The sequence below is a fragment of the Plecotus auritus genome (genome assembly GCF_963455305.1).
Source record: "Plecotus auritus genome assembly, chromosome: 7".
NCBI classification, from domain to species: domain Eukaryota; kingdom Metazoa; phylum Chordata; class Mammalia; order Chiroptera; family Vespertilionidae; genus Plecotus; species Plecotus auritus.
The window spans coordinates 879,678-905,161 of record NC_137774.1 but is presented as its reverse complement, the minus strand read 5'-3'; the positions used below and the strand labels follow the sequence as shown (position 1 = coordinate 905,161).

Below are 25,484 nucleotides of genomic sequence, written 5' to 3'. Positions count from 1 at the left end.
GCAGAGCGGGCCCTGGGGAACCTTGTGGGTCACAGTCCCTCGGCCCCTCTCTGCTTCCTGTCTTGGGGTCCTAAGGTCGAGGGTGACCACAGAATTAGGAGACGGGGCCGGGCTCCGGCCCAGGGACAGAGGCCAACTGTCCCTGGCCCACCTGTCCCCCCCCCCCCCCCCGCTCCGCCGCCTGTGTGGGCTGGGCCTCCGAGGCCTTAGGCGTGAGGTGGGGGTTCAGCAGGGGTGTCTAGGGTTTCTGGAGGGTTGACACCGTGGGGATGGGTGGGACCAGCCCTGCCCTGAGGCTCTGGGGACCTCGGGGAGCCTCCGTCAGAGGCAGGACCAGGAGACCTGGCAGACGGCTGGGCAGGACCCGCACGCAGAGCCGCACGGCATCACCCGCCTGAGATGGGGAGGCTCCTGGTCCCCCCGATCCTCAGGCGGGCGCCACTGAGTCCTGGGGGGGGGGCGCGGAAATGCACGGGGACCGGGGCGCCCCCCCCACCGAAGGGGCTCTGCCAGCGGCCCGTTCACCTTCAGGTCACCTCCAGCTCTGAGCCCAGTGCACCGGGGTTCTCCCGCCCGCTCTCTGCAGGGATCACCCCCTCGCCTCAGCCCCAGCCCGCCCCCACGGCGTGCCCTACAGAACCGTCCCTGCTCCCCCTTGTCCATACCCCAAACCCTGATCCCAGGCAGGGACCAGCGCCCAGACCGGTGGTCAGTGCAGGCCCATGAGAGTGAGGATCAGAGAGGACGGCGGGCAGGGGAGATCCTGGGAGAAGGCGGGGTTGGGGGTGTCACTGTGACACCCCCCCCCCCATGCTGGCTCTGCCCTCTGCCACGCAGATCCCGACGGAGCGGGGGGGGGGGGGCAGCAGGGACTGCGAGGCCAGCACTGGCCTTCCCTCCCCTCCCCCCGCCCGCAGCCCTAGAGTGCGCCGTCTGCTGACCTCAGACCCCCCCCGCCCCCCCGGCCGATCTGCTGGGAGGCCTGCGTGGGGTGGGGGTGGCCCAGGTGGTGGCGGCCACAGCTGTGTGTCCTCTGCAGGCGTCTCAGATTTCAGGTCCTGCCATCCGCCCGCCCCGGGGGGGGGGGGGGAGCCCGTTCCTGAGCCTCCACACCCACTGAGGTCCTTCCCACTGGCCCCTGGCCCCGCCCCGGCCTCCCAGCTGTCACTCCCCCCCCCCCCCCCCCCCCCGCACAGCTCATGCCCTGCCCTGCCCTGCCCCTCGGGGTGGGTGCTCCGGAGGCGCTTGGCACTCAGAGTGGGACGGGCCCCATCACTCCCCACCGGGCCTGGCAGGTGGTGGAGCCAGAACCCGGGTGTGGACGAGGTAAAGACGAGACCAGGGCTCCTGCTGGGTCCTGGCCTCGGCGGGAGGGTGATGGCGGACCCCAGGGTCCCCGGCCTTTGGCAGGGCCCTCTGTGGCCCCCGTGGGATGGAGGAGCCGGACCCCAGTGTCCCCCCCAGGACATGCTGGTCTGCCCCGTGGGGCACCTGCCCTGTCCTGCCCGTGGCCTGCCACGTGCCACGGCCACAGCCACCGGACCGCAGGTCACCCAGGGGCAGTCTGCCTAAAGCCGGCCCCTTTTGGAGACTTTCTGCCTCCCTTTGGGTCTCCTAAAAATAAGCCTTTAATTTATTTTAAATTAATGTTAAAATTAAACCTAAATTAAATTGAATGCATCTGTACGCCGGCTCGGAAAGCCCTCACGTGTGAGGGTGCGGGAAGAGTCGAGAAGAGCTAGGGGGGTGCACGTGAGGCCACTCGGGGCAGGCTGGATCCAGCCGACAGGGCGCGGGCAGAGCGCAGGGCCTGCACCCTGCAGTGGTCACGGGCTGCGTGGCCCTGGGCCCGGCTGGCTGGCAGGGGAAGCTGGTTGCGGGGCGTCGGGGGCTGGCGTGCACCTGGGTGTCTGTGTCCGGCCGCTCCAGGCGAAGGACTTGGCGCTCACCCCTGGTGTCCTGACTTGTCTGCAGAAGCAGCTCGGCCCCCTGCGTTGCTGACTGCCCCCCGGCCCTCCCTCTACCTTCTGGAAGCTTCCTCGTCTGCTCTGGGCTCCACTGTCAATGCTGCAGAGCCCTCCCCCGGCCCCCCAGGTGCCCTGCGTCCGTGAGCTCTCGCGCTGCGTGACGAATCGTCCCAAGCTCAGCCGTGCCAGGCTGGCTGCAGGGGGCCCCCTCCAAGCTCACCCTCTCGGCCCCAGGCCCTCGCTGGCTAGAGACCAAGGCTGTCCCCCTAAAAGCCTGGTCACCCTCTGCTGCAGGGAGGCCCTGAGGCAGATGTGGACCTGCCTGCCCCTCCCCGCCAGGACAGGGCCGCCCAGGTGGGGCGGTCACCTCACACCTGCGGGGTGTCCGCTCAGGGGTGTGTCCCCAGCAGGCCAGGGACTTGGCCCCGACAGCGCGAGGCCGGAGGGCCGCCGAGATCCGAGGCCGCGGTCGGAGGCCAGGTGCCGGCGGCTCCCTGGGGCTCGGGCTGCGCCAGGCGAGGGTGGCGGCCCGCACGGCGGACACTCAGCGCCCGTGTGTCCAGTGAACGAGCCGGTTCGAGTTTCCGTCTCTGGACGGCGCTCCGGGCTCAGCCTGTGGCTTGGGTGTCAGGGACGTTGGTGCCGTCCGGCTGGCAGCGCCCGCTCCTCTGTTCGCTCGCCAGCCGCCTGTCCGGTGAGGTCAGCAGGTGCCGGGCGCACCTGGGCTTCCCCGGCCGCCCGGCTCACGCAGGTCCGGCAGCCCCTGGGAGCCCTGTGGGCCCTGGTCCCCCGGGGGCGTGGGCCGTGGGGCGTGGCCCCCGAACCAAGGGGCCAGCGGGTCACGGAGCATCTTCCCGTCTCTAGACTCCCCGAGGCCGAGTGTGGGTGCCCCCAAGTGCCCCGCACAGAGCACCCCCGCCTTTAGCAGTAGGGGAGCATGCTCCCGGAGCTGGGGCGCTTAGAGGGGTGAGGCTGACTGCCCGTCCCCTCCCCACACCCCGTCCCCACACCCCGTCCCGCCTGCACCGGGAGGTGCGAGCGGAAAGGTGTGAGAACGGGAGAGGCATGGGGAGCCCTGTCCCCTCGGTGTGCTCTCCCCCCCACGTCTGGCCCAGGGCCTCTGAGTCACTCCCTCTTAGGCCTGAGCCAGAGTCCGAGGAGGCCCCCCGGGAGCCGCCCCGCCCCGCCCCGCCGAAAGCTAAGTTTACCCTCTTGGTAAGCACCAGACCCACATGGAGGTTCCTTCTCTTTTATTTGTTCTGGGCCGTTGGCGGCGGGGCCGTCCCCTGTCATCATCGCCGCCCCGTTCCAGGGTCGGTGGCTCAGCCACCACAGAGTTTTCCTATTATGGCCTGAGAGGCGCTGGGAAGTTCTCCGGACTGGCCAGGAGGGGCTTCCGGTGAGACTTGCTCATGTTTCTGGGCGGACACCCCCCACTCCACCCCCAGGGCTGAGTTGGCGCGGCTCACGCACCGCCTCCCATTCCTGCCCCCACATCGAGGTTCCGATACCCTCCCCCCCGCCGCCTCCCCTTCTCCCCCTGCCCATCCTCTCCCCGTGCTGGTCCCGGTCCCCTCCCTGTCCAGCACCTCCACGGAGCCGTGGGCAGCAGCCGGCCCCTTGTAGCTGAGCGGCCATGTGTCAGCGAGGCTAGGGGTGCCGGACAGGTTGACATCGAGGCCACCCACCCTGGAGGCTTCGTGGCCCCCCCAGAGCCTGCCCAGCATGGCTGGAGACGGGGGCAGGGGCTTGGCGCACTCTGGAGGGGGGGTCGCCTTCCACATGGGTGAGCCTGGATGTGCCCATCCTTAGAGGAGGTGGGCAGGCCCCACGACAGCCCCTCCCGTGCCACCAGCCAGAACCCAGGCCGGAGCCTCTCCCGGGGCTCAGAGCCGCTGTGCACTCGTACGTCTGAGGGTGCACTCAGACCTGCGTCCCAGATGTGTGTGCATGTCGACCTGTGTGCACGCACCCCGGGCACGCCCGTGAGCGCCCACACAGCCCCTCAGTGCCTGCACCCCCATGCACCTGCCAGCGCATGCACACCCCCGATGCCCTCTCCCCATGGGCTCCAGCCCCGGGGGGACCCGGGGGGCTACAGCCGCTCTGGGTGTCCTGGTGGGGGGCTCTCGGACTGGCCCCTCCCTCCAGGGCTTGGTCCCGAATCCTCCCAGGCGGGCAGACAGCTGGGTGCCCACCTGCCTCCGGGCGGGCTGGACCGGGGCCTGTCGCCTTCATCCACGTAGGCCGTCAGCACGACGCTCTTCCTCCCTCCCTGTCGTGCAGGTGGGGATGCGGGCCAGGTCACCTGGGCTGTCGGTCCTGCCTCCTCCCCCCTCTGCTCCCTGGGGCCTGGCTCAGGGGCCGCCTGCCCCTCCAGCGTCTCAGCCGCCCCTCGTGTTCTGGGGGAGACCCAGGGATGGCTCGGGGGGCCGCAGGTGTCCCCAGGCCCAGGCCGGCTGTGCAGGGGCTGTGGGAGCGGGAGGGTGGGAGCCGGCACCGCGGACGCAGCCGCCGGACACCGAGGGGGGGGAGCTGGTACCAGCAGCCCGTCGGCGGGGCTCCCGGAAGCAGTGAGCGGGCGGAGCGCGGCCGGGAAGGGGCTGCTTCTCCCGGAGGCCGCCCGCCATCTCCGAGAGGCTTTTTTTACAGCCCATTTCCCAGGTTCCGGGAACGGAGGGTGCCGGCCGGGGGCTCCCTCCAGCCTAAGCGCTGCTCGCTCTACTGCCGCTCCCCGTCTGTCTGTCCGTCCCTCCGTCTGTCCGTCCCTCCGTCTGCCCGTCCCTCCGTCCACTCCTTCTCCCTCTGCCCCCAGCCTGGGGCGTGGCGACAGGTTGGTGGAGGAAGGCCCACCCCCTTGGTTGTGCCTGACCACACAGGGCCCCCCCACCCCCCCTCAGTGCGCAGTGACCCTGTGGGCAGAGGCTGGGCTCCGTGGCCACTTGAGATGCTTGGGGCGTCGGGGCACTCCTGCCCGGCTCCCCCCAGCTGGGGTGGCCAGGGGGGGACGTGGCTGCCACAGCCAGGGCCCGGTCTCCCGGTCTGGGTTGTCGGCCGTCCGGGCCTGGGGCGTGGGACAGGCAGGCCTCCCGGGCGGGGGCCGGGCCTGGGGAGCTGGGCCGCCGGGGTGTCAGGCGGGCCTCCCGGGCGGGCTGGCTTCCGGAGCGGTTTTCTCAGCCAGCCCGGGGCCCGGGCCAGGCCTCCGCGGTGCACTGGGCAGAGCCGGGCGGTGCTGGGGCTGGGCTGAGCCCGCGTCTGGGGCTGCAAACCCGGCTGGGCTGGCCAGGCGGCGGGGGGGCGGGGGGGGGGCGAGGCTCGGCCAGCACCTCCCACGGCGCTCAGGGCCTTTCCGAGATCGTCCTGAGCGGGTGCCATGTCCCCGGGAGGAGGGCCGATGGACAGCCCGTGGGGTGTGGCCACGCTGGCCGTGCACGCTGGACGGGGGGTCTAGGCCCGCACAGGGGGGACCTTGGAGCAGGCGGACCCCCCTCAAACCCCAGCCTGGGCACTTGGGCCGGGGGGGCCCAGGCTCACGATGCCTCCTTCCTGGCGGCCGATGGCACCCACCACCGGGAGGATGGTGTCGCAGATGGGCACGAGGTTTGTGGACTCCCCGGTGCAGACAGAGCCGGCATCCGGGTCCGGCCAGCGAGCCCATCCCACCCGCTGCGCAGCTCCCACCGCCCCCGGCTGGTGACCGCAGCTCCGTGGGCACGGACCGTGCCAGAAGGAAGCGGCCTGCAGCCCAGTTCCCAGCCAGACTTGGCCACGCGGCTCCGGCCCTGGCCCCGGCCCCGGCCGCCTCTGCCCAGGCTCTGTCTGGGGCTGGCTGCTGGTCGGCGGGCGGCGCTGGGGAGGTGGCAGCCAGGCCTGCCGTGGCTCTGCGGGCTGGGCCGCGCCACCACCGAACTCCTCCGAGATGGAGGTGACAGCGGGAACCGGGACGCTCTGTCGGGGGTCAGGAGCCAGCAGTCCCCTCCCTGACATGCCCCTTCACCCCCCCCCCCCAAGCAGGGCCTTCCCTGCTCCCCAACTCCCAGCCCAGGATGGTGGCGAGCAGAGAACCCTTCCGAGCCAGGGCCTTGGGGCCCCCTGTGCAGGCCTGGGCTGGGGAGGGGGCTCCGAGTGCTGGCATCCTGCCAGGCCAGCGTGGGCACCGCACATCCTCCCACGGCAGGCTTTCGAGCCGCTGCGTGAGCGTTCTGCGATAAACACGTGGAGACGGAGTACTTACCTGACAAGGGTCTAGACCAGCCGTGGGCAAACGACGGCCCGCGGGCCGGATCCGGCTGTTCTATCCGGTTCTCTTGCTCTCCCCTCCGCTCCTTTACTTTGAATTTATATTAGTTCACACAAACACTCCATCCATGCTTTTGTTCCGGCCCTCCGGTCCAGTTTAAGAACCCATGGTGGCCCTCGAGTCAAAAAGTTTGCCCACCCCTGGTCTAGACTCTAGAGAGTTTCAGTGTAGAAAGATCAGCCGGGACCCCCCTGGTGATGGCCCAGCCGAGGCGGGACTTGGGGACCCCTGCAGGTCACCTACATGGTCAGGAGAGCCCAGTGGCAGCGGGGGGCTGGGCCAGGTCAGGTGGGCAGGGGGCAGGGCCTGGGAACGCAGGACGGAGGCCAGCGGGCCGGGAGGGGCCGGGCCGGGTTGGGCCGGAACCCTGTCCTACCCGCTCCTTCCCCACACTCGGGCCGGGGTCCCTTCCTTATGGACTTCGAGAAGCTCGCTATAAGGAGGCACCCTAAGAGGGTCCCCTAAGAAGGGGACAGGCCAGTGTGGGGTCTCTGGTCATGGGTGTGTCCCCCATTTCATGGAGCCAGGACCGAGGCTCCCGCCCACCTGGCCCCAAAGCCCCCAGGCAGTGGGGACCCCCTTCCCGGATGGTGTCCGAACAGGGTACCCCCGAGAGTGCCTGCCCACGGCCAGGATCCGTCTCCATATTCCAGTTTAGGGGTCCAGTCGGGTCAGGCCGCCCACTCGGCCACAGGCCTGCCACCCAACTGCCCTCGCCCCGGGGGTGGCCCTGGGAGCTGGGTGATGGGTCCTCGGGGCTGGCTGTGTGGGACCCTCCGCAGGCGCGGCCTCCCAGCCTCGGTTTTCCTGGATCCAGGACCGGAGGGGCCCTGTGGGACCAGCCTGGGCCCCGGGCCCGCCCGCCGCCCCCGCCCGCGGTGTGGGAGCGCCCAAGGTGTGGGGTTCTCAGGCTGAGCGGCTGGAGAAATCCTTTATCCAGACCCGGCTGTTGGACCCGGTTGCTTCCCACTGTCCCTGGAGGAGCCGAGTGTGAGGGACTTTCCTCGGAGGGTGAGGGGGCAGGAAGCCTGGGGGACCAGGGCCGGGCAGGGCGAGGCAGGAAGGGCCTGGCTCACCCCACAGGCATGCCCCCCCAGCGTCCCCGGAGCCCCATGGGCCGCCTCCTCCCCTCCCACTCCGCCCACCGCCTGGGAGGCCAGCACTTCCCTTCCCAGCCCAGCACCCCTCCCCGCTGGACGTGCCTGTGGTCTGGCCTCGGCCCAGGGCAGCCGAGCCCTGCGGTCCGGGAAGTCCCTGGCTCCCGGGCCCCTTCGCCCCCTGCCCCGGGGTCCCCTCAAGGATTGCCTGCGGCCTGACACCCACCGCAGGGGCCAGCTCACACCCCGTTCCGGCAGCACTGACAGACCCTCCCTCCATGCGTGCCCGGGCGGTGGCCATGCCGTCCACATGGCCCGTTCACACGTTCACACGGCACTGAGCCGGGGGCCGAGGGGAGGGAAGCTGTGGGTTCCCAGTGGGGCAGCCCCGCCCTCTCCCCCCCGACTCTGGCCTCCCGCCTCTCTGCTGAGTCACCTCGTGTCTGGGAAGCTCCGGGGCCAGGCCAGGCTGCATGAGGCATCACAAATCCACGGATTCCCTGCCTCCCAGGCTGGGAAACAGCTGCCCTGACTCCCCTTGGGCCAGGCCTGCAGCTTCCCAGCCCCCGAGCCCTCTCACACCCTGACAGGCCCTACCCGCAGCCCAGCGGGCCCCAGGCCCCTGCGCCCCATCCCCTGGGCTGGTCCCGAGCCGGGCTCGCTGTCCTGGGGAGGTGACAGGGGACCCTGCCTCTGAGGGCCCAGCACAGCCCAGGACCACCCCCAGGCACGCGGCTGCTGTGCGGGGTGTGGGTGTGCAGGCTGTGCAAGTCGCCTGTCTCCATGGAAACCAGGCAGGCTGGCTCAGCTTGGCCCGGGACACCGGCCTTGGCCAGAGAGGGGACCCTGGTGCAGGGTGCAGGTGGGCGCGGAGAGCTGGGGGCGGGCGGAGGCTGTCTGCTGGGGAAGCAACAGTGACCTGGGCTAGGGCGTGTCTGCGGCTCCATGCCAGTCTCATCAGGACTGGACCCTGACAAAGGGGAGGCTGTAAAGGCAAATCCCGCCCTGGCCGGTGTGGCTCAGTGGATAGAGCGTCGGCCTGCAGACTGAAGGGTCCCAGGTTCGATTCCGGTCAAGGGCATGTACCTTGGTTGCAGGCACATCCCCAGTAGGGGGTGTGCAGGAGGCAGCTGATGGATGTTTCTCTCTCATCGATGTTTCTAACTCTCTATCCCTCTCCCTTCCTCTCTGTAAAAAATCAATAAAATATTAAAAAAAAAGAAAAGGCAAATCCCTACACCTCCACCCTGGCCCCTCCCACCCCTGGCCCCTCCCACCCTCAGATTCCTCCCACCCCTGGCTCCTCCCACCCTTGGCCCCTCCCACCCAAGGCTCCTCCCACCCCTGGCTCCTCCCATCCATGGCTCCTCCCATCCTCTCTCTTCCCCTGCCTCAGTTTCTCTCCTCTTGCTCACCTGGAACCAGGCACCCCAGTCTGATGAGTCAATTAACTGAAGCTGTGGAGAAGGTTGAGGGCCCCGCTGTGGGGAAAGGCCAGACCCTGGTGCCCGCAGGGCAGGGTGGGGCCTCTGGGGGTGCTGCTAACCTGCCCTTCCCGGGAGTCGTGGGCAAAGCACTCAGTCAGGGGCTCTGCGCCCGGAAATCTGCCCGGGACAGTCTGTCTCCCCTGGGCCCCGAGCAGCGCCTGGCACCCGGCTGGTGGCAGTGGGTGGTCTGGGTGACGGGGTCGTGCCGTTCTGGAGGTTTTTGCAGTAACGGGGGCACTGGGGCCTCCAGACCCTGCGCCTGACTGTCCAGGGTCCGAGGGGGCAGCTCCTCGGTCCCGGCTGCTTGGAGAGTTGAAGATAAAACCCCGGGAGCTGGGGGCCTGGGGGGCCACCGCGGAGGGCTCCTGGGAGGCGTGGTCCCTGCCCAGCCTCACCCTTGCCCCTGTGTCCACAGCCAGCAGCCGCCTGATGGGCACCTCCCCGGCCTCCTCGTTCATGGGCAGCTTCCTCACTGGCAGCCTGGGCTCCGCGGCCTCCACGCACCCCAGCGGCCCCGCCCCCTCGCCCTCGGAGCAGGCCTACCGTGGCTCGCACCCTGCCACCTCCCAGATCTGGTTCTCCCACTCCCACGAAGGTAAGTCAGGGGCCGGCTCGGGGCAGGCCCGGCAGCCAGAGTGCCCCCTTAGGGTGCCCAGGCCGGGGGAAGAAGCCATAGGCGCCCTTGCTGTGCCAGGGGCTCTGGCGAGGGGCTGCCTCCTGCCCGGAAGCCCCCACGGGAGAGGTCGTCGTTGGTGGGAAGTGAGGTGGGCCCACCAGGCAGTGGTCCCGGCCAGACGTGCAGGGAGGGAGAGAGGTGGGGCCAGGGAGGGTCCGGGGGCTGAGGCAAGGTGGGGCACGGCTGGCCGGCCAACCTGGGCTGCCCCCCGTCCCCCAGGCCCGGGGAGGCATGGGCCCAGATGTGGCGGCCGGGAGGGAGGCCGGGGAAAGGAGGCAGGCGGGAGGAGAGAGCTGTCACCCTGCTGAGGCTGCCGCCCCGGGCCGCCTAGAACAGCGTCCCTCCCCGGCCCAGGCTCCTGGTGGCACACAGCTCCTGGTGCGCACAGTAGGCGCCTCCTGAGCACATGTGGCCGGAGGCCTTTCCGGGACTCCGGGGCACCCCAGCTCCCGCTGTCGGCTCAGCCCCCGTGGCCCTGTGCTGTGGGTGGTGGCCCTGGGCCCGTGGTGGCTGCTGTCCGCCGGCCGCTCTGTCCCGCGGCACGGGGAGGGTTAAGCCCGGCGGCGGCTGGCACGCGGAGAGGTAATTGCAGTTGGCAGCGGGCACAGAGGGCTCCCCGCTCCTGGCACCGGCCCCTCTGTAACTCAATGACGGCCGAGTGCGGACCTGCGCGCCGTGGCCGCCGTGTTCCAGGCGGGAGATTAGCGCCCAGCGCCGGGGAGCGAGAGAAACCTCTTTGTGCAACAAGAAAGGGCTGTTTCCCAAGCGGGACAGGTGCCGGGAGGGACGGTTGTTAAAATAATCCGGGCTCGGAGCGCACATGCCGCCAGGCGATAAGGAGCAGCACTTCCTGCAGGGAGGCCCCTGGCCGAGGACCCAGCGGGCAGCGGGGGCCCGGCCCACACCCACCGCACTGCCCGCCCCTGCCCTCTGCCCACTGCCCGAGCCTGCACCCCCAACGGGAGCCCGGCGATCCCGCGATTCCGGAGTCGGGTCTGGGCACTGCTTCTTCCGGCCCTTCTGCCCTCTACCCTCTGCCCTCTGCCCGTGCCACACACCCGCACACCCGCACGCCCACCCGCAGCGCATCTGGCACCCAAGGCGCCCACGGAGGGCGGGGGGCGGCTGAGTGTCGGGGAGCTGGCAGGGAGGCCTGTGGCAGCCTCGGGGGCCACCTCAACCGAAATAACGGCCGCTGCCCGTCGCCGGCCCAGCGCAGGTGTGCAGGCACGCGGGCTGGCTGCCTCGGTTTCCCCTCCCTGCAGCAGTGCTCCCCGCAGGGGCCCGGGCGTGGGAGCAGCTCCGTCCCCCCGGGACCTCACGGCCAGGAAGGCGGTTTGCGGGCAGCACCACCTGCCCTGGAAGAGGTCCTGCCCTTCGCGGGCGCCGGGAGGGTGGGAGGCATCTGTGACGGCGCCCTCACCGCCTCCCGCCACTCACTTCCCCTGAGCAACGGCTGGCTGTCGGGGAGGCCGGTGTGGGGGGGCCCCCCTGGCCGGTGCCCTACCCTCCCCCCCGCGCCCCCCCCCCCCCGGCCCAGGTCCTGGAGACGCAGCTCCTTCAAGGCTGGGCAGCGTGAGCAGAAAGGGCTGCAGCTGGGCCCCAAGAGTCCCCCCCACACCAGCCCCAGGGCGAGGGGTCGTCTGGCCATCACCCGGCGCCCCCTGGGTGATGCGCCCACAGTCGGGGGGGGGGGGGGTCCGGTGGGCGCAGGATAGGGAGCTGCCTCCCAGGCTCCAGAAAGGGACTTGGGGGTGAGGTCAGCGAGTGTGTGTGCGTGTGTGTGCGCGCCCCGTCCTGGGCCACACGACCACAGGCACCTTCGGCCTGGCCTGTCGGGGTCTCCCTTCAGTAAAGCAGCCCCGCCCGGGACTCCTGCCCACGGGGGTCCCCGCCCTGCACCCCGCCGCCTGCCGCAGCTCTGACAGGCCACGTGGTGTGGCTGCGAGCGTGGAGCGTGCAGGCCGGGCGGGCGGGCGGCGGGTGGCGGTGTGCTGGCTGGCTGCCCTGGCGGAGTGCCTGGCTGCTCCTTTGACGGTGCCAGCTGGATCCCCGCTTGCCGGGGCCTGTTTCTCTGCCGTGTGTGTGGGGGGGAGGGGGCACGCGACACGGCTGGAGAGTGGGGGCCCGCGGCGCGGGGGGCTGCCCGGGAGGCTGCTGAGTCTGGCTCACCCTCAAGCCTCCTTTCCTCGCTCCAGCCCGGGGCCGGGGGGGTGGGGGGGCAGGTGCCCACACAGCCTGGCCATGATGGGGCCTCTGAGGGGGTTCTTATCTCGGGGCCAGGAGGCCAGGATGGGGCAACAAGTGAGGGCGAGTGGGGGGATGGGCCCTGTGTCCCCCACTCCAGGCCGGCCCCCCTGTTTGTGGGTAGACTCTGCCTTCCCTGGGCGGGTTGGGGGGGCAGGGGAGCAGCTGGCGTGCGGGGCGTGGCCTGGAGCCGGGGGACACTCCCCGAACATCTGGCTGAGCCTGGGTGTCCCTGGCTGCCTGCCCCCCAGGCTTCCCCACGGGAAGGTCCTGCAGAGGCTCAGGGAGCGGGGAGGCGGAGCTGGCCCGGGTTGGGGTGAGCCTGTGTCCGGCCAGCCTGCCCCATGGGTTGGACCGGGGGCGGGGGGCACAGCACAGCTGGTCCTATTGTCAGGAGCCCGGCCCCTCCCGCTCCACCGCATCCCCCAGCTGCCTGGCTGGGCCACCCACGGGGCTGATGAAAGGGGTTCTGCTCCTGGGGGGGCTCAGCTGGTGGGGGGGGGCAGCCGCTGAGCTGCACACCCGGCTACTCCGGTCTCTTGTGCCACCTGGAGGGGGAGCCGTGGGCGGCGTGGGCACGCGTGCCAGCGCCGGCCCTCCGCCTGCCGGGCTCGGTGGGAGCCACGCCCTCCCTCCGCCACTTGTCCATCAGGGCTGGGCTCTGGGGGGGGGGGGCCGCGCTGTTCCCAGCCCCCAAACTTCCCCAGTCCCCCGGCTGCCCCTCTCTCTCTGTCTCCTCTGAGACCTTGGGGCCCCCGGGGCTGCTGAGAGCAGGCGGGTGCAGGGCCACGTCCGTGTGAGGGGTGGACGTCGCCCAGCGGATGCCGCTTCTCTATGGCCCCGGAGGCCCCCCTGGGCGGCCCTGACCCCCAGCCCCGCTGGCCCCCCCACTCCTGAGTGCTCCGTGGCCTCTGGACCTCCCACAGGCCCCCTTCCCATTGGCCAGTCCCTCCCCTCCGGCCGGGAAGGTGCCTCACCATTGGTGCAGGACCCCCAGCCCTGCCCGCCCGTCCCCTCCCGTGCGCCAGTGGGCGGCAGTGGGCGGCGTGGGGGGAAGGGAACTCCGCACGGGGACAGACCCCCAGCTCCTTTCACCACAGCTGAGGGAGGGCCGTCCTGCCTGACCTCTGACCCTTCCAGCGCCTCCTCAGGGCCTGTGCCCCCTGCCCCTGCCCGTGCCCCCTGCCGTGCCTGCCTGCCGCCTCCTCAGGTTCCCAGCTGGTGGCCCCTGACCCTGCTTCCCTGCTGGGGTCCCGTCCTGACCACCGCGCCCAGCACCCAGCAGGGGGCGCTCTGCCAGCCCCGCCCACCGGGCCTGGGTCCTTCAGCTGCAGGCGGCCCAGAGGCAGGGCCAGCCCCCCACCCCCTCCCGGGTGCGGCTCAGCAGTGGCCACCTGTGCACTCAGCTGACGCCGTGTTGTCCCATCCCTGACTCTGGGGGGGCCCCTCCTCGCTTACTTCTCCCAGCAACGCCCTGCGACGTGGGCAGCCGGGGGCTCAGGGCTGCTGGACAAGGCCCCAGGGGCTGCATCAGCCTCAGGCCCAGTGGCACCTCTGAGCCTCAGGTACCCCATCCGCAAACCGCACTCAGCAGAACAGCCGTTCAGACCCTCCGTGAGGCAGGCCCAGCCCGTGCCCCACGGAGGCGCCTCGAACCCTGCCCGAGACCCCGCTGCCCTCGCTGTCCCTGTCCACTGTGGGCCGGGGCCCTGGGCCTGGCTAGGCTGCCATTTGCGGGGGGTAGTGGGGGGCTGTGTGTGGGCAGCCCTGGGCCTGGCGGGGCTGCCATTTGCGGGGGGTAGTGGGGGGCTGTGCGTGGGCAGCCCTGGGCCTGGCTGGGCAGCCATTTGCGGGGGGTAGTGGGGGGCTGTGCGTGGGCAGCCCTGGGCCTGGCTGGGCAGCCATTTGCGGGGGGTAGTGGGGGGCTGTGCGTGGGCAGCCCTGGGCCTGACGGGGCTGCCATTTGCAGGGGGGCGGGGGGGGCTGTGCGTGGGCAGCCCTGGGCCTGGCGGGGCTGCCATTTGCAGGGGGGCGGGGGGGGCTGTGCGTGGGCAGCCCTGGGCCTGGCTGGGTGGGCGAGGCCCGCGTCGCTGCCACAGCTGTGTTCCTGCCGGGCTGTGCCCGTCCCCAAGCCACTGCGACCCCCCAGGCACCGGGACCTGCGTGCGGCCTGGATGCTTGGACCGCAGCGTGGAGCCCACAGGAGGGCGGGCGGGGCGCCCTGGCAGTCAGGGCTGCCGTGTGGGGTGTTGGTGAAGGTTTGGGGGGGCACCCCAGCGGGCCCCGCCTCTGATGGGTGCAGCACGTCTGCTCTGTGCCCGGCGGGGCTCCTCCCGCCGAGTGCGCCCCAGGAGCCGGGACGTCCGCGGCCGCCGGTGACGGGCGGGCAGCCTGCCCGGGGCTCTTGTTCCCGAGGCGCCTGTGGGCGCCTGGCACGGCCCCCGGCTCTCCGCTGCTGCCCTCGGCCCGGCCCACGCCAGGCCCTGCACCTGGGCCCGGGGTCAGTGTGCGCCCCCGTGACCCCCACCCCGCCGAGCCGGGGACCCCGAGGGGCCGAGCCTCTCCGCCCACTCGGGCCAGAGAAGGGGCCTCCCTCGGCGCCCCCACGCTTGGAAAGCACAGCTGGGGGCCCGGGGTCCGAGCGCTGAGGGCCGACCTTGGGGTGTTCGGCCAAGAGCAGGGCGAACACGGGAGGGGCTGTGGCAAGGCCGCTCCCTTCAGACCCGACAGCAGGGATGGCGGGCGTCCTGCACGGCCCCTCCTGCGCCGGGCAGACCTCCCTGGCCGATCCCCGCTCCTCCTGAGCAGTGGGGGTGCCTCAGGACCCTCCCCACCCCACGTCGGGGCGTCACTGTTCAATGGCTGTGCACCGCGGTTGGCAGCCACTGGCGCCGAGTGGAAGGGGTGGGACGCGGAGACACAGGTGTCTCCTCGGAGTCTCTTTGGGGGTCACGGTGGGTGGAGGAAGGGCGGGAGGAAGGGGGGCCGGCCCAGCCAGCCCCGAGAAGCCGGGACCCCAGGCTGGTCTTGTGCGCGGTCGGGAAGGTCCGTCCCGGAGCTGTGAGCCGGGGCGGCGGGCCGTGCGGGGAGGACAGGTGCCCCGGCCGCTGCGGCCATGGCTCCGCCAGGCGTGTGTGGGAGCCGCCTTCAGGACCTGGCGCTGGGACGTGAGGCTGACGGTGGGGAGAACTTTCTAGCAATTGGAGCCTCGGTATCTGTGTGGGTGTCAGCGCAGGGAGGGGCCAGCGCTGTTTGTCCGGCCCATGAATTCGGGGTGCTGGTCCTCACTTCTCCGCACCCCACCGGGCGCTGAGAGCGCCGAGACTTGTCCGTTGTGCCAGGGGAGAGGGCTGGTCTGCTGGCAGCTCACAGCGGGCGGGATGGGGGCCTCAGAGCCATCCCGCAGGCCTGGACCCCTCTTAGAGCTTGTGGGGTCTCTGGGGGGGCTGAGGGGGGAACTGCAGGGCTGTCCTCTCCCTGCCCTGGGCCCCCTGCTCCCTGAGCCTCCCCAGATGTGCTCCCCCACTTTCCTCCAAAACAGCCCCTTTAAAGACCCAGCCGCCCTGACTTCTCTCTGGCTTCTAGCCTCCGAACAGCTGCTCTGATCCATAAAAATCATTTCTTATTTTCCTCCTGGACTCAGAGGGCGCATCTTGTTGGGGAAAGAAAGGGCCTTTCTGTGGCCGGGCAGGGTGGGGGGGCCTTCTCTCCTCCCTGCCCGCCCCCAAGTCCCGTCCCCGCCACACCCCCACCCAATTCCCCTCTGGGGTCTCCGGGGTGGGGCCCTGTAGCCGCCGATGGAGTGGGGGCCCCTCGGCTGTCCTCCCCACTCCTGGGGGACGGCCCAGCTCGGGGTCAGAAGTGGAAGCAGAGGCAGGGCCAGCACCCTCTCTGCCCCCTGAGGATCCGGCAGGAAGGAACCTCCCCCTGGGCCAGCTGAACCCCGGCCCCCCCGAGGGCGAGTGGGCGGCCCAGACCTCCCGAGGGTCACAGGGGGCCGCCTGGGAAAGGGAGTCTGGGAAGGAGGAATTTACAGACTTCTGTTTACCAAAGCGAGGCCCGTAAAACGTTTAACAGTCGCCAATTAAAGGGGCAGCTGCGCGGTCTGCCCGCTCCCCATGCGGCTCACAGGCCGAGGTCCCCTCCCCTCCGCCCGCCCCCGCCTCCCCGCCCCAGCCACTCCCGTCAAGTCTTCCGGGAGCTGAGTTTAATCGAGGAAACATCTGCTCCAGATGTGTCTCCGCACACTAACCAGGCCAGTGGGCCCGGCTCCGTGGACTCGGCCCATGCCCGGCAGGAACGGGCCGCCAGGGGACAGGCCAGGGCGGCACCCGGTGCCTTCCCGGGCCGCAGACGGGCCTCGCGGCTCCTCACGAGTCTCATGGGTGGTGTCCTCGCGCCGGTGGGACCCGGGACACTGCGGGGTGGCGGGTGGGGACGGCCACACCTTGGACCCCCGGGTCAGGGGACATGGAACCGCGGCCTCGGGCTGAACGGCGGCCTCGGGCTGAACGGCGGCCTGTCACTGCTGAAGGGCCGGCTGGGATCAAGGTGGACGGTGGGACCCCGGAGCAGCCCCGTCAGACGTCTGACCATTTCCTGCTGGGAGCTCTGCCCCTGAGGCTCCCCCTCCCTCCCTACCCCCGAGCCGATCCCACAGCCCCGCCTGTGCCCCCGCTGCCCCCTGGCATCGAGAGGGTCCAGCCACAGCAGTCCCCACCCTCCCTCTCACCCCACCCCCCAGGGCAGCCTCAGGCCATTGTGGTGCCCGGCCCTGGAGGATGTGCGGGCCTGGGGGCCTGTGCCTGCGGGGACGGTGTTTCTCAGACTGAGTTCCGTGGAGGGTGAGCCACGAGGTGTCACAGGACCAAGGGGTTCTGTGAGAAACCTCGTTTGGGAACCAGAGCTCGCGAGCAAGACGACAGAGCTCTGCCTCGGGACTTGCCAGCGACTGTTGAGACGCCCGAAGGGGCGTGCTGGCGCCCCTAGTCCCCAGGCGTGAGGCTCATGGCTCCCGCTTGTCAAGGCGTGGCCCTCCCCCACCCCCTCCCTCTCCTGGCCCCTGGGACAGCCCCTGGGGAAGTCCCGGGATTCCTACTCCCTGGTCGCAGCAGCCGAGGCGGCCCAGCAGTGGGACAGGAGGCGTCCCCAGTAGCCGGGACCAGATGGGGTCCTGGGACAGTCATGGGGTCCCAAGAGAAACGCCTCTGGCCCGTTTCCCACGGGGAAATGCTCGGAGCATGAGCTCCAGACAGGAGCTCTGGAGTAAGTCAGGGTCCTGCCTGCCCCAATCCGGTGGGTGAGTCGGCCACCCCCACCTTCTGAGCCTGATGGGGAGGGGCCAGCAGTGGGGGGCCGAGATCCGGGTGGCCGGACTGGGGCGGGGGCTCTGGGCTCCAGCAGGTAGTCACCCCCCTCCCCAGCCTGGCCACCCAGGCCGGCATTGGTTCTGCCTGTCCTTGTCCCATCCGGGGCGCAGGGCCTGTGTCCAGGTGGCCAGGGCCCCCCGAGGCCAGCGCGTGGGGCCGATCCCAGGGTGCGGCTGGCATTCCCGTGCTGGGCAGAGAGGGGCGGGCAGACCATCGGAGGGACAGAGACGGGCCTGCTGGCTGGACCCCATGGTGCCAGGGAGCGTCTCGGGCTGGGAAGCAGCGCCTGGGGGTGATGCCACCCCTGCTGGGGGCCGGCGCCCTTTGCAGACCTCAGGCAGAGAGGGGCGGGCAGGGGAGAGCCCAGTGCTCGCACCTCCAGCAAGGTGGGTGCCTGGCACCCCCCCCCCCCTGCGCCAGCCCCAGGCGTGGGCCGGGACAGAGACGCCCAGGCACGGGTGGGGTGGAAGGTGCCGGCCACGCTCTGGCTGGGAGCGTGGCCCGGGCTGGGAGGGCCTCTGTGCAGGCCGGCACCCCCTCCTCCCAGAGCCCTTTGGCCGCACCGCCCGGGTCCGCGCTGCTGAGAGAAAGGGGGGCCCCGCGCCGTCCTCCCTCACTCCCCGCCGTCAGCAGTCCCGGGGAGCTGCACGGAGGGGGTCGAGTGGAGTCGGGGTTAATGTGATGTATTGATGGTCAATGCCCCTCGGTGGCTGCTCTCGGGGCCCCACGGGGTGTCCGTCAGGGCTGCCCAGCGCTTCTCCCCTCCCTGGGTCAGGACGGGGGAGAGCCGAGGCCTGGAGGTGCCTCTGCAGCCGTCCCCTTGCTTCTCTAGCTCCAGGGTACCCCAGATTTTCGGGGAGCCTGGCATCCACCTTCCTACCCATGAGCCACTTGGATCACCATGGAAACAGCAACGTTCTCTATGGACAACACCGTTTCTATGGAGCCCAGAAAGGCAAGTGCTGGCGCGGGGGCTCAGGGGCTGTGTGGGAACTGGGGCACAGGCCTCCTGGGGGAGGGGGGCTGGCCAGCCTGGTGGACCCGCCCCCGGGGTCAGGAGATGGGGGGGGTGCCCCGGGGATTTAAACTTGAGGCCCCCGGACCCGGCCCAGTAGCAGGTTCTGCTGGCCTGGCAAGGCACACAGCTGTGCGGCCCGAGCCTCTCCCCTCCCTCGCCCTGAGGGGTGGCGCCCAGCTCCCTCAGCACCCAGCCTTGCCCTGCAGCCCAGCCCAGGGGCCCCAGGGGTGCCAGGGGCAGCGGGGGAGGATGTGCAGGTGGGGACGGCGGGGAAGCCTGCTCGTCCTGCCTCAGTGGGTGGTACCAGGCCCCATCCCACAGCAGGGCCTGCGGTCAGACAGGCTGTAAAGGTGTGTGTGCGTGTGTGTGCACGTGCACACATGTGTGTGCCTGTATGTGTGTGATGTGTGCCTGCGTGTGTGTGTGCACGTGCACACATGTGCGTGCCTGTGTGTGTTGTGTGCATGTGTGTGTGCACGTGCACACATGTGCGTGCCTGTATGTGTGTGTTGTGTGCATGTGTGTGCACATGCGCACATGTGCGTCCCTGTATGTGTGTGTGATGTGTGCCTGTGTGTGCGTGTTGTGTGTGTACGCGAGCACGTGTGTGTGTTGCGTGTGTGCATGTGTGTGTGTTGCGTGTGTGTGATGTGTGCATGCGTGTGCGTGTTGTGTGTGTGTGTGTGTGTATTGGGGTGCATTGTTGCCCCAGCAGACAGAGGAGGTCTCTCTCCCACCCTATTAGCAGGAGGGTCTCCCGGAGGGGTCCCTGGAGAGGGGATGCTGAGGGGAGGGCCTTGATGGTAAGAAGTCGGGGCTCGGGGGGGCTGCGGGGGGACTCACGCACACGTGAAAACGCCTCCAGGGCCGTACCCCATCGAGGGGTCTGATGTTGGGACAGGTGTGGGGAGTGGGATACCCTCTCACTTGCATTTTAGGACGATCTCCCGGGGGCTGTGCCCGGAGGCAGAGGCAGGGAGGCCATGGGGCTAGGTAACTGCGCTTCAGGTGATAGATGGACTTGAAGAGGGACACGGGGCCTCCTGGGGGCCTGGAGGGGCCGGGGAGAGGGGCTCCTAGGTACCCCCATTCACGGCCAGCTGTCGGGGGCACACCGCAGAGAAGCAGGTCAGAGGGGAGGGTGCGTCGGCTTCCATGCAGGGGGGCGGGGCCTTCCCGGAGGCATCCAGCCACCTCCGTCCGGGCCTGGCCAGGCAGCAGAAGGCCTTGGCCTGCAGAGAAGGCCCTGCCAGCAGGTGGGGCCAGGAAGCTCCCCGCCCCGCCCCGCCCCGCCCCGCCCAGGGGATGGACAGATGCAGACTCTCTGCTGCCAGACGACAGACCCACTGCCGGCCGCTGGGGCCCCCACACTCCCCCCCCCCCCCCCCCGCGCCAGCTGTGCTGCTGTGTCCACAGCGTTTGTCAGGGCCGCAGAGAAGCAGCTGGTCGCCCGGCCTGGCGCCCTGGGCCGTGGGCCCGCAGCCTCCGGTCCGGGTGCTGGGTGCAGCCCTCCAGGGACGCTTTGGTTTTGGAAACTGAGCTCAGCGGGTCTCCCCGTGGCTGCCCTCCTCTAAGTCAGCAGGAAATGGACAAGGAACGTACACAGCTGAGGACAGCTTGACCGGTTCCTCATGTGTCTGTGGTCCCCCCTGGCTGCTCGCTCTCGGGGCTCCAGGCCGTCCACGCTGCCTGTCCGCCACCCCAGCTGGGTATGGAGGGGCCCGGCCCACCCCCCCAGGTCCCCAAGACAGGAACTTGGCCCCAGTGTGGGGAGGCACTGGGTGTCCCCAGGGCCGGCCGGGCCCCACCGGGCAGGAAGGCTTTGCCCAGGCGGAGGGTCAGGCTGGACAGCAGGCCATGGCCCAGCACGGGGAGCCCAGGGCACACCCACCAGCCACCGGAATGGATGGTCCCAGCGCTGCGGGGGGCTGGAAGCCGGGGTGGGCCAGGAGGGGACAGAAAACCGGGACCATTTTCCTGTTTCCCTTCTTTAAAAACAACCACCCTGTCCGGCCGGCGGGGCGCAGGGGCTGAGCGTCGACCCAGGAACCAGGAGGTCACGGTGTGATTCCCGGTCAGGGCACAGGCCCGGGTGGCGGGCTCCATCCCCAGTGGGGGGTGTGCAGGAGGCAGCCGATCCAGGATTCTCTCTCATCATGGATGTTTCTCTCTCTCCCTCTCCCTTCCTCTCTGAAATCCATAAAAATATGTATAAAAATTTTTTTAAAAAATAATACAAGTGGTCACCCCAGCCCCCCAGCCTGAGATAGCCCCAGTCATGAAGAAGAGGGGTGGGGGCCTCGAGGGTACTCAGGAGGTCGACGAGCGGGTCTCCCTTCCTCGGGGCCTTCGCCCTCACGGGCCACAGGACACGGCCCCACCTACCCGGGCCTCACACTCCCTGGCTGGGCACCTGGCTCAGGGCACTGGGCAGTGGTCACACAGGACCACCTGCATGGGCACAGCCACCCACTAGCCGTCCGGCGAGGCCGCCGCCCCAGCGTAGGGTTCTGACGGGCTTGTGAAGACTGGACCGGTTTACCGCCCCCCCCCCCCGCCCTGCCACATCACGGGGGGCTCCGGGGAGATGCCTCTGGCCCCAGACCTCACCTGCTGGCCCCACCTGCTCCTGCCCCCCTGCCCCGAATCCCCTGGGCACTGAGCTGGACAGGGGGCTGGGCATTTTCGGCGCCCGCCTCCTGGGGGGCTGGACATACGTCAGGACCTTGTGGGGGGGGGGTGTTTCGTGGGGACAGAGCTTTGGTTTGGGCGGATGAACACGGGAATGTGCTTCCTGCCACTGAGCTGCCCACGGAGACACCGTTAAGACGTTACTTGCCACGTTCGCTCTGCGTTCCCGTTTGAAGCCTGGGTCCCTGCCCACCGGCCACGGGGAGGCCCCTGGGGCACCCGCTGCGGGGGGGGGGGTCCCCCAGCCCTGGCTTCCCGTGACCTGGGCTCTCTCTCACGCAGATAACTTCTACCTACGCAACCTGCCCCCGCAGCCCACGCTGCTGCCCGCCAATCACAACTTCCCCGCCGTGGCCCGGGCCGCCCCCGCCCACCCCCTCGGTTCCTGCAGCCGCGACCGGGGCGAGGCCACCGCCCTCCAGAAGGGCGCCAAGGAGTTCGACCGCTTCCTGCTGGGCAAGGAGCTGGGCAAGGAGAAGGCGGGCAAGGCGCCCGAGGCCAAGGAGCGGGGGGCCGAGGAGGACGGCGGCGCGGAGCGGCACAGGCTGGCACTGCCCCCGCCGGCCGACGGCCCCTGCAGGGAGAGCGCCGCGCCCAGGGGCCCCTGTGAGGGCCGCCCCAAGCCCCTGGCCTCCTGCCTCCTCAACACCAAGGTGCTCAATGGCGAGGGGGGCAAGGCCGCGCTGGCCAGCTGTGCGGGCGGCGGGCCCGGCGGGGTGCTGGTGCGGCCCGGCGTGGCCTCCGGACGCTGCCCCAAGGAGGCGGCGGCAGCCGTGGAGCCGGGGCAGGCCTTCAGCGAGTGCCTGGAGCGGCGGCAGGCGCTGCACCACGCGGCCTACACGGTGCCCTCCGGCCTGCCCGCCGGGCCGCCCCCGCCCCTCAGCACAGCCGCCGGCTCCTTCCCCTGCCTGCAGCTGCACGCCAGCCCCGACGGGCTCTGCCCGCTGCAGGACCAAGTCCCCCGGGACCTGAAGGCCAGCGGGTCCACCTTCGTGCCTTCCGTGGGACACCCGGCCGACAAGAGCCGCGCCTTCCCTGCGGCCGAGGCCTGCGCCGTGGCGGGTGAGGGCAAAGACCGGCACCTGGACGGGGCCCTGGCGCCCGACCACGCCGTGCACTACGGGGTCTCCTATGCCCACCTGAAGGCCGAGGCCAAGGGCGAGCGGCGGCCTGGGGGCTTCGAGGCGGCCCTGAACCCCCGGCGTAAGGGCCTGGAGTACCTCCGCAGCGCGGGCCCCGACGCCCCCTTCCCTGGGCTCCCCGCGGGGGCGCTGGACAAAGGCAGCTACTTCGAGTTGCCCGCCCCCTCCCAGGACTGCGTCCGGCCGGCTCACCAGGACCCTCTGGGTGGGAAGGTCACCCAGGCCTGCTGCACTTTAGACAAGACCGCCGGCAAGGAGGCCCCCCCGGGACCCCCCGCGGCCCAGAAGGTGGCCCGGGTCCGCCATCAGCAGCACCCGGTGGCCCCCGAGATGGAGCTGGGGGGCAGCGGGGCCGAAGCCAAGCGCAAGTCCCTGGAGCTGGCATCTCTGGGCTACGGGGGGCCCCAGCTGTCCCCATGGGGCGTCCAGTCGGGCCAGGGCGCCCCCATGGCCATCGGCGAGGAGCGCAAGGGCGGCGGCTACCTGGACCCCTTCGGGGGCCTCCAGCAGGCGGCCCTCCGGCCCCAGGACCTGCCCGCCCCGCCCGACGAGGTCTCGGCCATGAAGAACTTGCTCAAGTACAGCAACCAGGCGCTGGTCGCCGGCCAGAAGGCGCCCTTCGTGGGCCTGGGCGGCCTCAAGGCCAGCTGTGCCCAGCAGGACGGGAAGTTCCCGGCCTCCAAGGGCCCGGGCCAGGCCCCCAGCGAGGTGGAGAGGCCCGACTGTGCCCGCAGCCGGGAGCACGAGGCCCCCCACGGCGACGGGGAGGTGCGGCAGCCCCCCGTGGGCATCGCCGTGGCCTTGGCCCGGCAGAAGGACCCGGGGAGCCGGCCAGAGACGGCCTACGGCGCCAACCCCGGGCGGCAGAGCCGGGCGGCTCCCACCCTCAAAGGTATGGCCCGTCCGCGGAGGAGGTGGGGGGCCCGATGCTGACCTCCCTCCCAGGGCTCCGGGGACCCCCTCGGCCACCCTGATGGGCCCCCCACCCATGAGCCCAGCCTCCCCACCCTCATCCCTTCTGCCGTCTCCGCCCCGCAGCTGGCGGCGGGCCCCGCTCCGCCCACGCGCTGGACCTGGAGGCCGAGGAGGAGAGGCGTCTGTGTGAGGACCGCCTGGGGCTGGCCGGCCGGGAGCTGCTGCTGCAGTAAGCCCCGCCCCCGGGGCCCGCCACGCCCCGCTCACATGGCCAGGGGTCAGGTTTGGGGGCCCTGGGGGTGCCTGTTCACGTGGGGGGCGCTCTGCTAACCCTCCTCCACTGATGGTGACTTCTGGGATGGAGGCCTCCGGCCCTGAGCCGGGCTCCCCAAGACCCTTCCCCACTCCCTCCGATGTTAATGGCCACGGGGTGGGGTGGGGTGGGGTGGGGTGGGAGGTGGTGGGGTGGGACCGCAGCTGCACTGAGCCCTCGCCCGCCTCCCGCCATGCAGGGACAACAAGGACCTCATGGAGTTCGGCCGGATGCGCCCGTCCAGCGGCTGCCCCCGGGACCTGGCCCCGCACCTCATGCTGGCCGGTGGCTCCTCCCTGCAGAGCGGCCAGCTGGCCGGGGACCCGGCCGCCCACCCCCACCCCGCCCACCCCCCGTGGCTGCCCCGCACCCGCAGCCCCTCCCTGTGGATGGGGGGCCATTCCTACGGTCAGTGTCCGAGGGCAGCCAGGAGGCCCGGGGGGTTGGGAGGGTCAAGGCTGGCCTGGGCTCATGCCCGTGTCCTGGTGTGGGAGGCCTGCGAGCAGCGTGGTCCAGGCCAGACTGCGGCCCGACTGCCCGTCCCGCACCATCTGACCGCTGCACCCTGTCTCCCCAGGCCTGGGGCACCCGGCCCTGCACCAGAACCTGCCCCCCGGCTTCCCTGCCTCGGTGCCCGGCTCCATGCCCTCGGTCTTCCCCCTCCCCCAGGACACCCCCGCCCAGCTGGTCCTCCTGCCCTCCGAGCCCACACCCCACAGCGCCCCCCACGCGCTCGGTAAGGGCATCCTGGGCGAGGCTGCTGGCACGTGGGGTGTGGGGAGCAGGTCTGAGGAAGGGAATAGCCCCCCCGGGGAAGGGGGGGTGGTGAGACAGGGAAGTGGGGGTGCAGTGGGCGGGCTGGGGGCGAGGAGTGGAAAGGCCGCTCGGGAGGCAGGGGACGCAGCCCAGCGCCCATCCCTGCGGCTGACGGCCGCCCCCGCCCTGCCCGCAGCTGACGTCATGGACCAGGCCTCCCTGTGGCCCCCCATGTACGGGGGCCGGGGCCCCGCCTCCCACATGCAGCACCCGGGCCAGCTCCCCATGTATCCGCGGTCCCAGTTCCTGCGGCAGCAGGAGCTCTACGCCCTGCAGCACCCGCCTCAGCACCCGCCTCAGCACCCACAGCCCCAGCCGCCGCCCCAGCCCCCGCCGCGGGCCGCCCAGTTCCAGGTACCACCCGAGGCCACCGCCTGCCCGGGACCCCCCACGGCCCCCCAGTCCTCACGCCCTGAGCTCTCCCCTCCCCGCAGCGGAAGCCTGAGGACCGCCCCCTGGAGCTGGAGGAGCCGGCCCCGGAGAAGGCCCTGAAGTCCACCCACAAGCCAGTTGCCTTAACCCCCACGGCCAAGGGCGCCCCCTCGCCCGCCACCGCAGGCTCCGCCAAGCTGCCACCCTGCTGCCACTCTCCCGCCTCGAAGCCCCCCGCCAGCTGCCCCCCGCCGCCGCCACACCCCGGCGCCCCCTGCACTTTATCCGCCTGCCCTGGCGGCAGCCCCAGGCCCGGCTCCCGGCTGCCCAGCATGGAGGACAGGAGTGGGGAGGGCCGGCAGGCAGGAGCCAACCTCAGCACGTTGGAGCCAGGTGAGACCCCGCACTCTGCTCCGGGGCCTCTCGCCGCACCCCCCCCCCCCCCCGGGTGGGCAGAGATGAATCGGGCAGCTGCCTGGCGTGGCCACCCCAGAAGGGCCCTCACCTACCCAGCACCCCTGTCCCCTGCTCTCTCTCTTCCTCCCTTTCCACAATCCTCCTGGGGGGCCTAGGGAAGGAGCAGGGGGTCCTCGCCGGCCAGCCCCAGCACCCCAGGAACCAGAAGGGGGACAGGGCAGCCACAGGACCTGCCCCAGCCTCGGACCGGCCAGGAGCTCTGGCTCAGGCCACCAAGGCCAGCGCTTGGCCTGCGAGGAGGGCTCTGGCCCAGCCGCCCGCCCGCCCGCCCGCCCGCCGCCCGCCAAGCCCCTCGGCTATTTCATTCTCTCTGAATTGGCTGCGAGTTTACACTGGAAACTCGTGTGGCGAACATAAAAGCGTCCCAATTCCACAATAAGGAGACGGAGCCAACAGAGGTTGTCGGGGTTTTTTAGGCTTTTTTCCCTTTTTTTTTTTTTTTTTTTTTGCAGTTAATGGGGCGTGAGGCCTCTGACAGGCCGCCGCGCGTTCTGGTTCAGGGGAAGCCCTGATGCGGGCCTCCTGTTCCCAACTGCCCCCCTTTCTCTGTTAGCCACACTGCACCGCGCGGAGATGGCCCCCCTCCCGCACCCGGGG

At 70.7% G+C, this 25,484-nt stretch overlaps 1 protein-coding gene across 6 annotated transcripts in view; it reads left to right on the top strand.

Moving 5' to 3' along the window:
- BAHCC1 (BAH domain and coiled-coil containing 1) overlaps window positions 1-25,484 on the top strand; it is a 62,235-nt gene that overhangs the window by 19,116 nt on the left and 17,635 nt on the right. For 5 of the 6 annotated variants that reach the window (XM_080677722.1, XM_080677724.1, XM_080677725.1 and 2 more), the window contains exons 3-10: window positions 9,267-9,446; window positions 17,976-18,098; window positions 21,135-22,886; window positions 23,033-23,138; window positions 23,422-23,630; window positions 23,800-23,958; window positions 24,175-24,392; window positions 24,473-24,803. In XM_080677722.1, the coding sequence (XP_080533848.1) occupies window positions 9,267-9,446; window positions 17,976-18,098; window positions 21,135-22,886; window positions 23,033-23,138; window positions 23,422-23,630; window positions 23,800-23,958; window positions 24,175-24,392; window positions 24,473-24,803 (3,078 nt within the window). The remainder of the gene's footprint in view (window positions 1-9,266; window positions 9,447-17,975; window positions 18,099-21,134; window positions 22,887-23,032; window positions 23,139-23,421; window positions 23,631-23,799; window positions 23,959-24,174; window positions 24,393-24,472; window positions 24,804-25,484) is intronic. The other variant, XM_080677726.1, reaches the window with a different exon arrangement.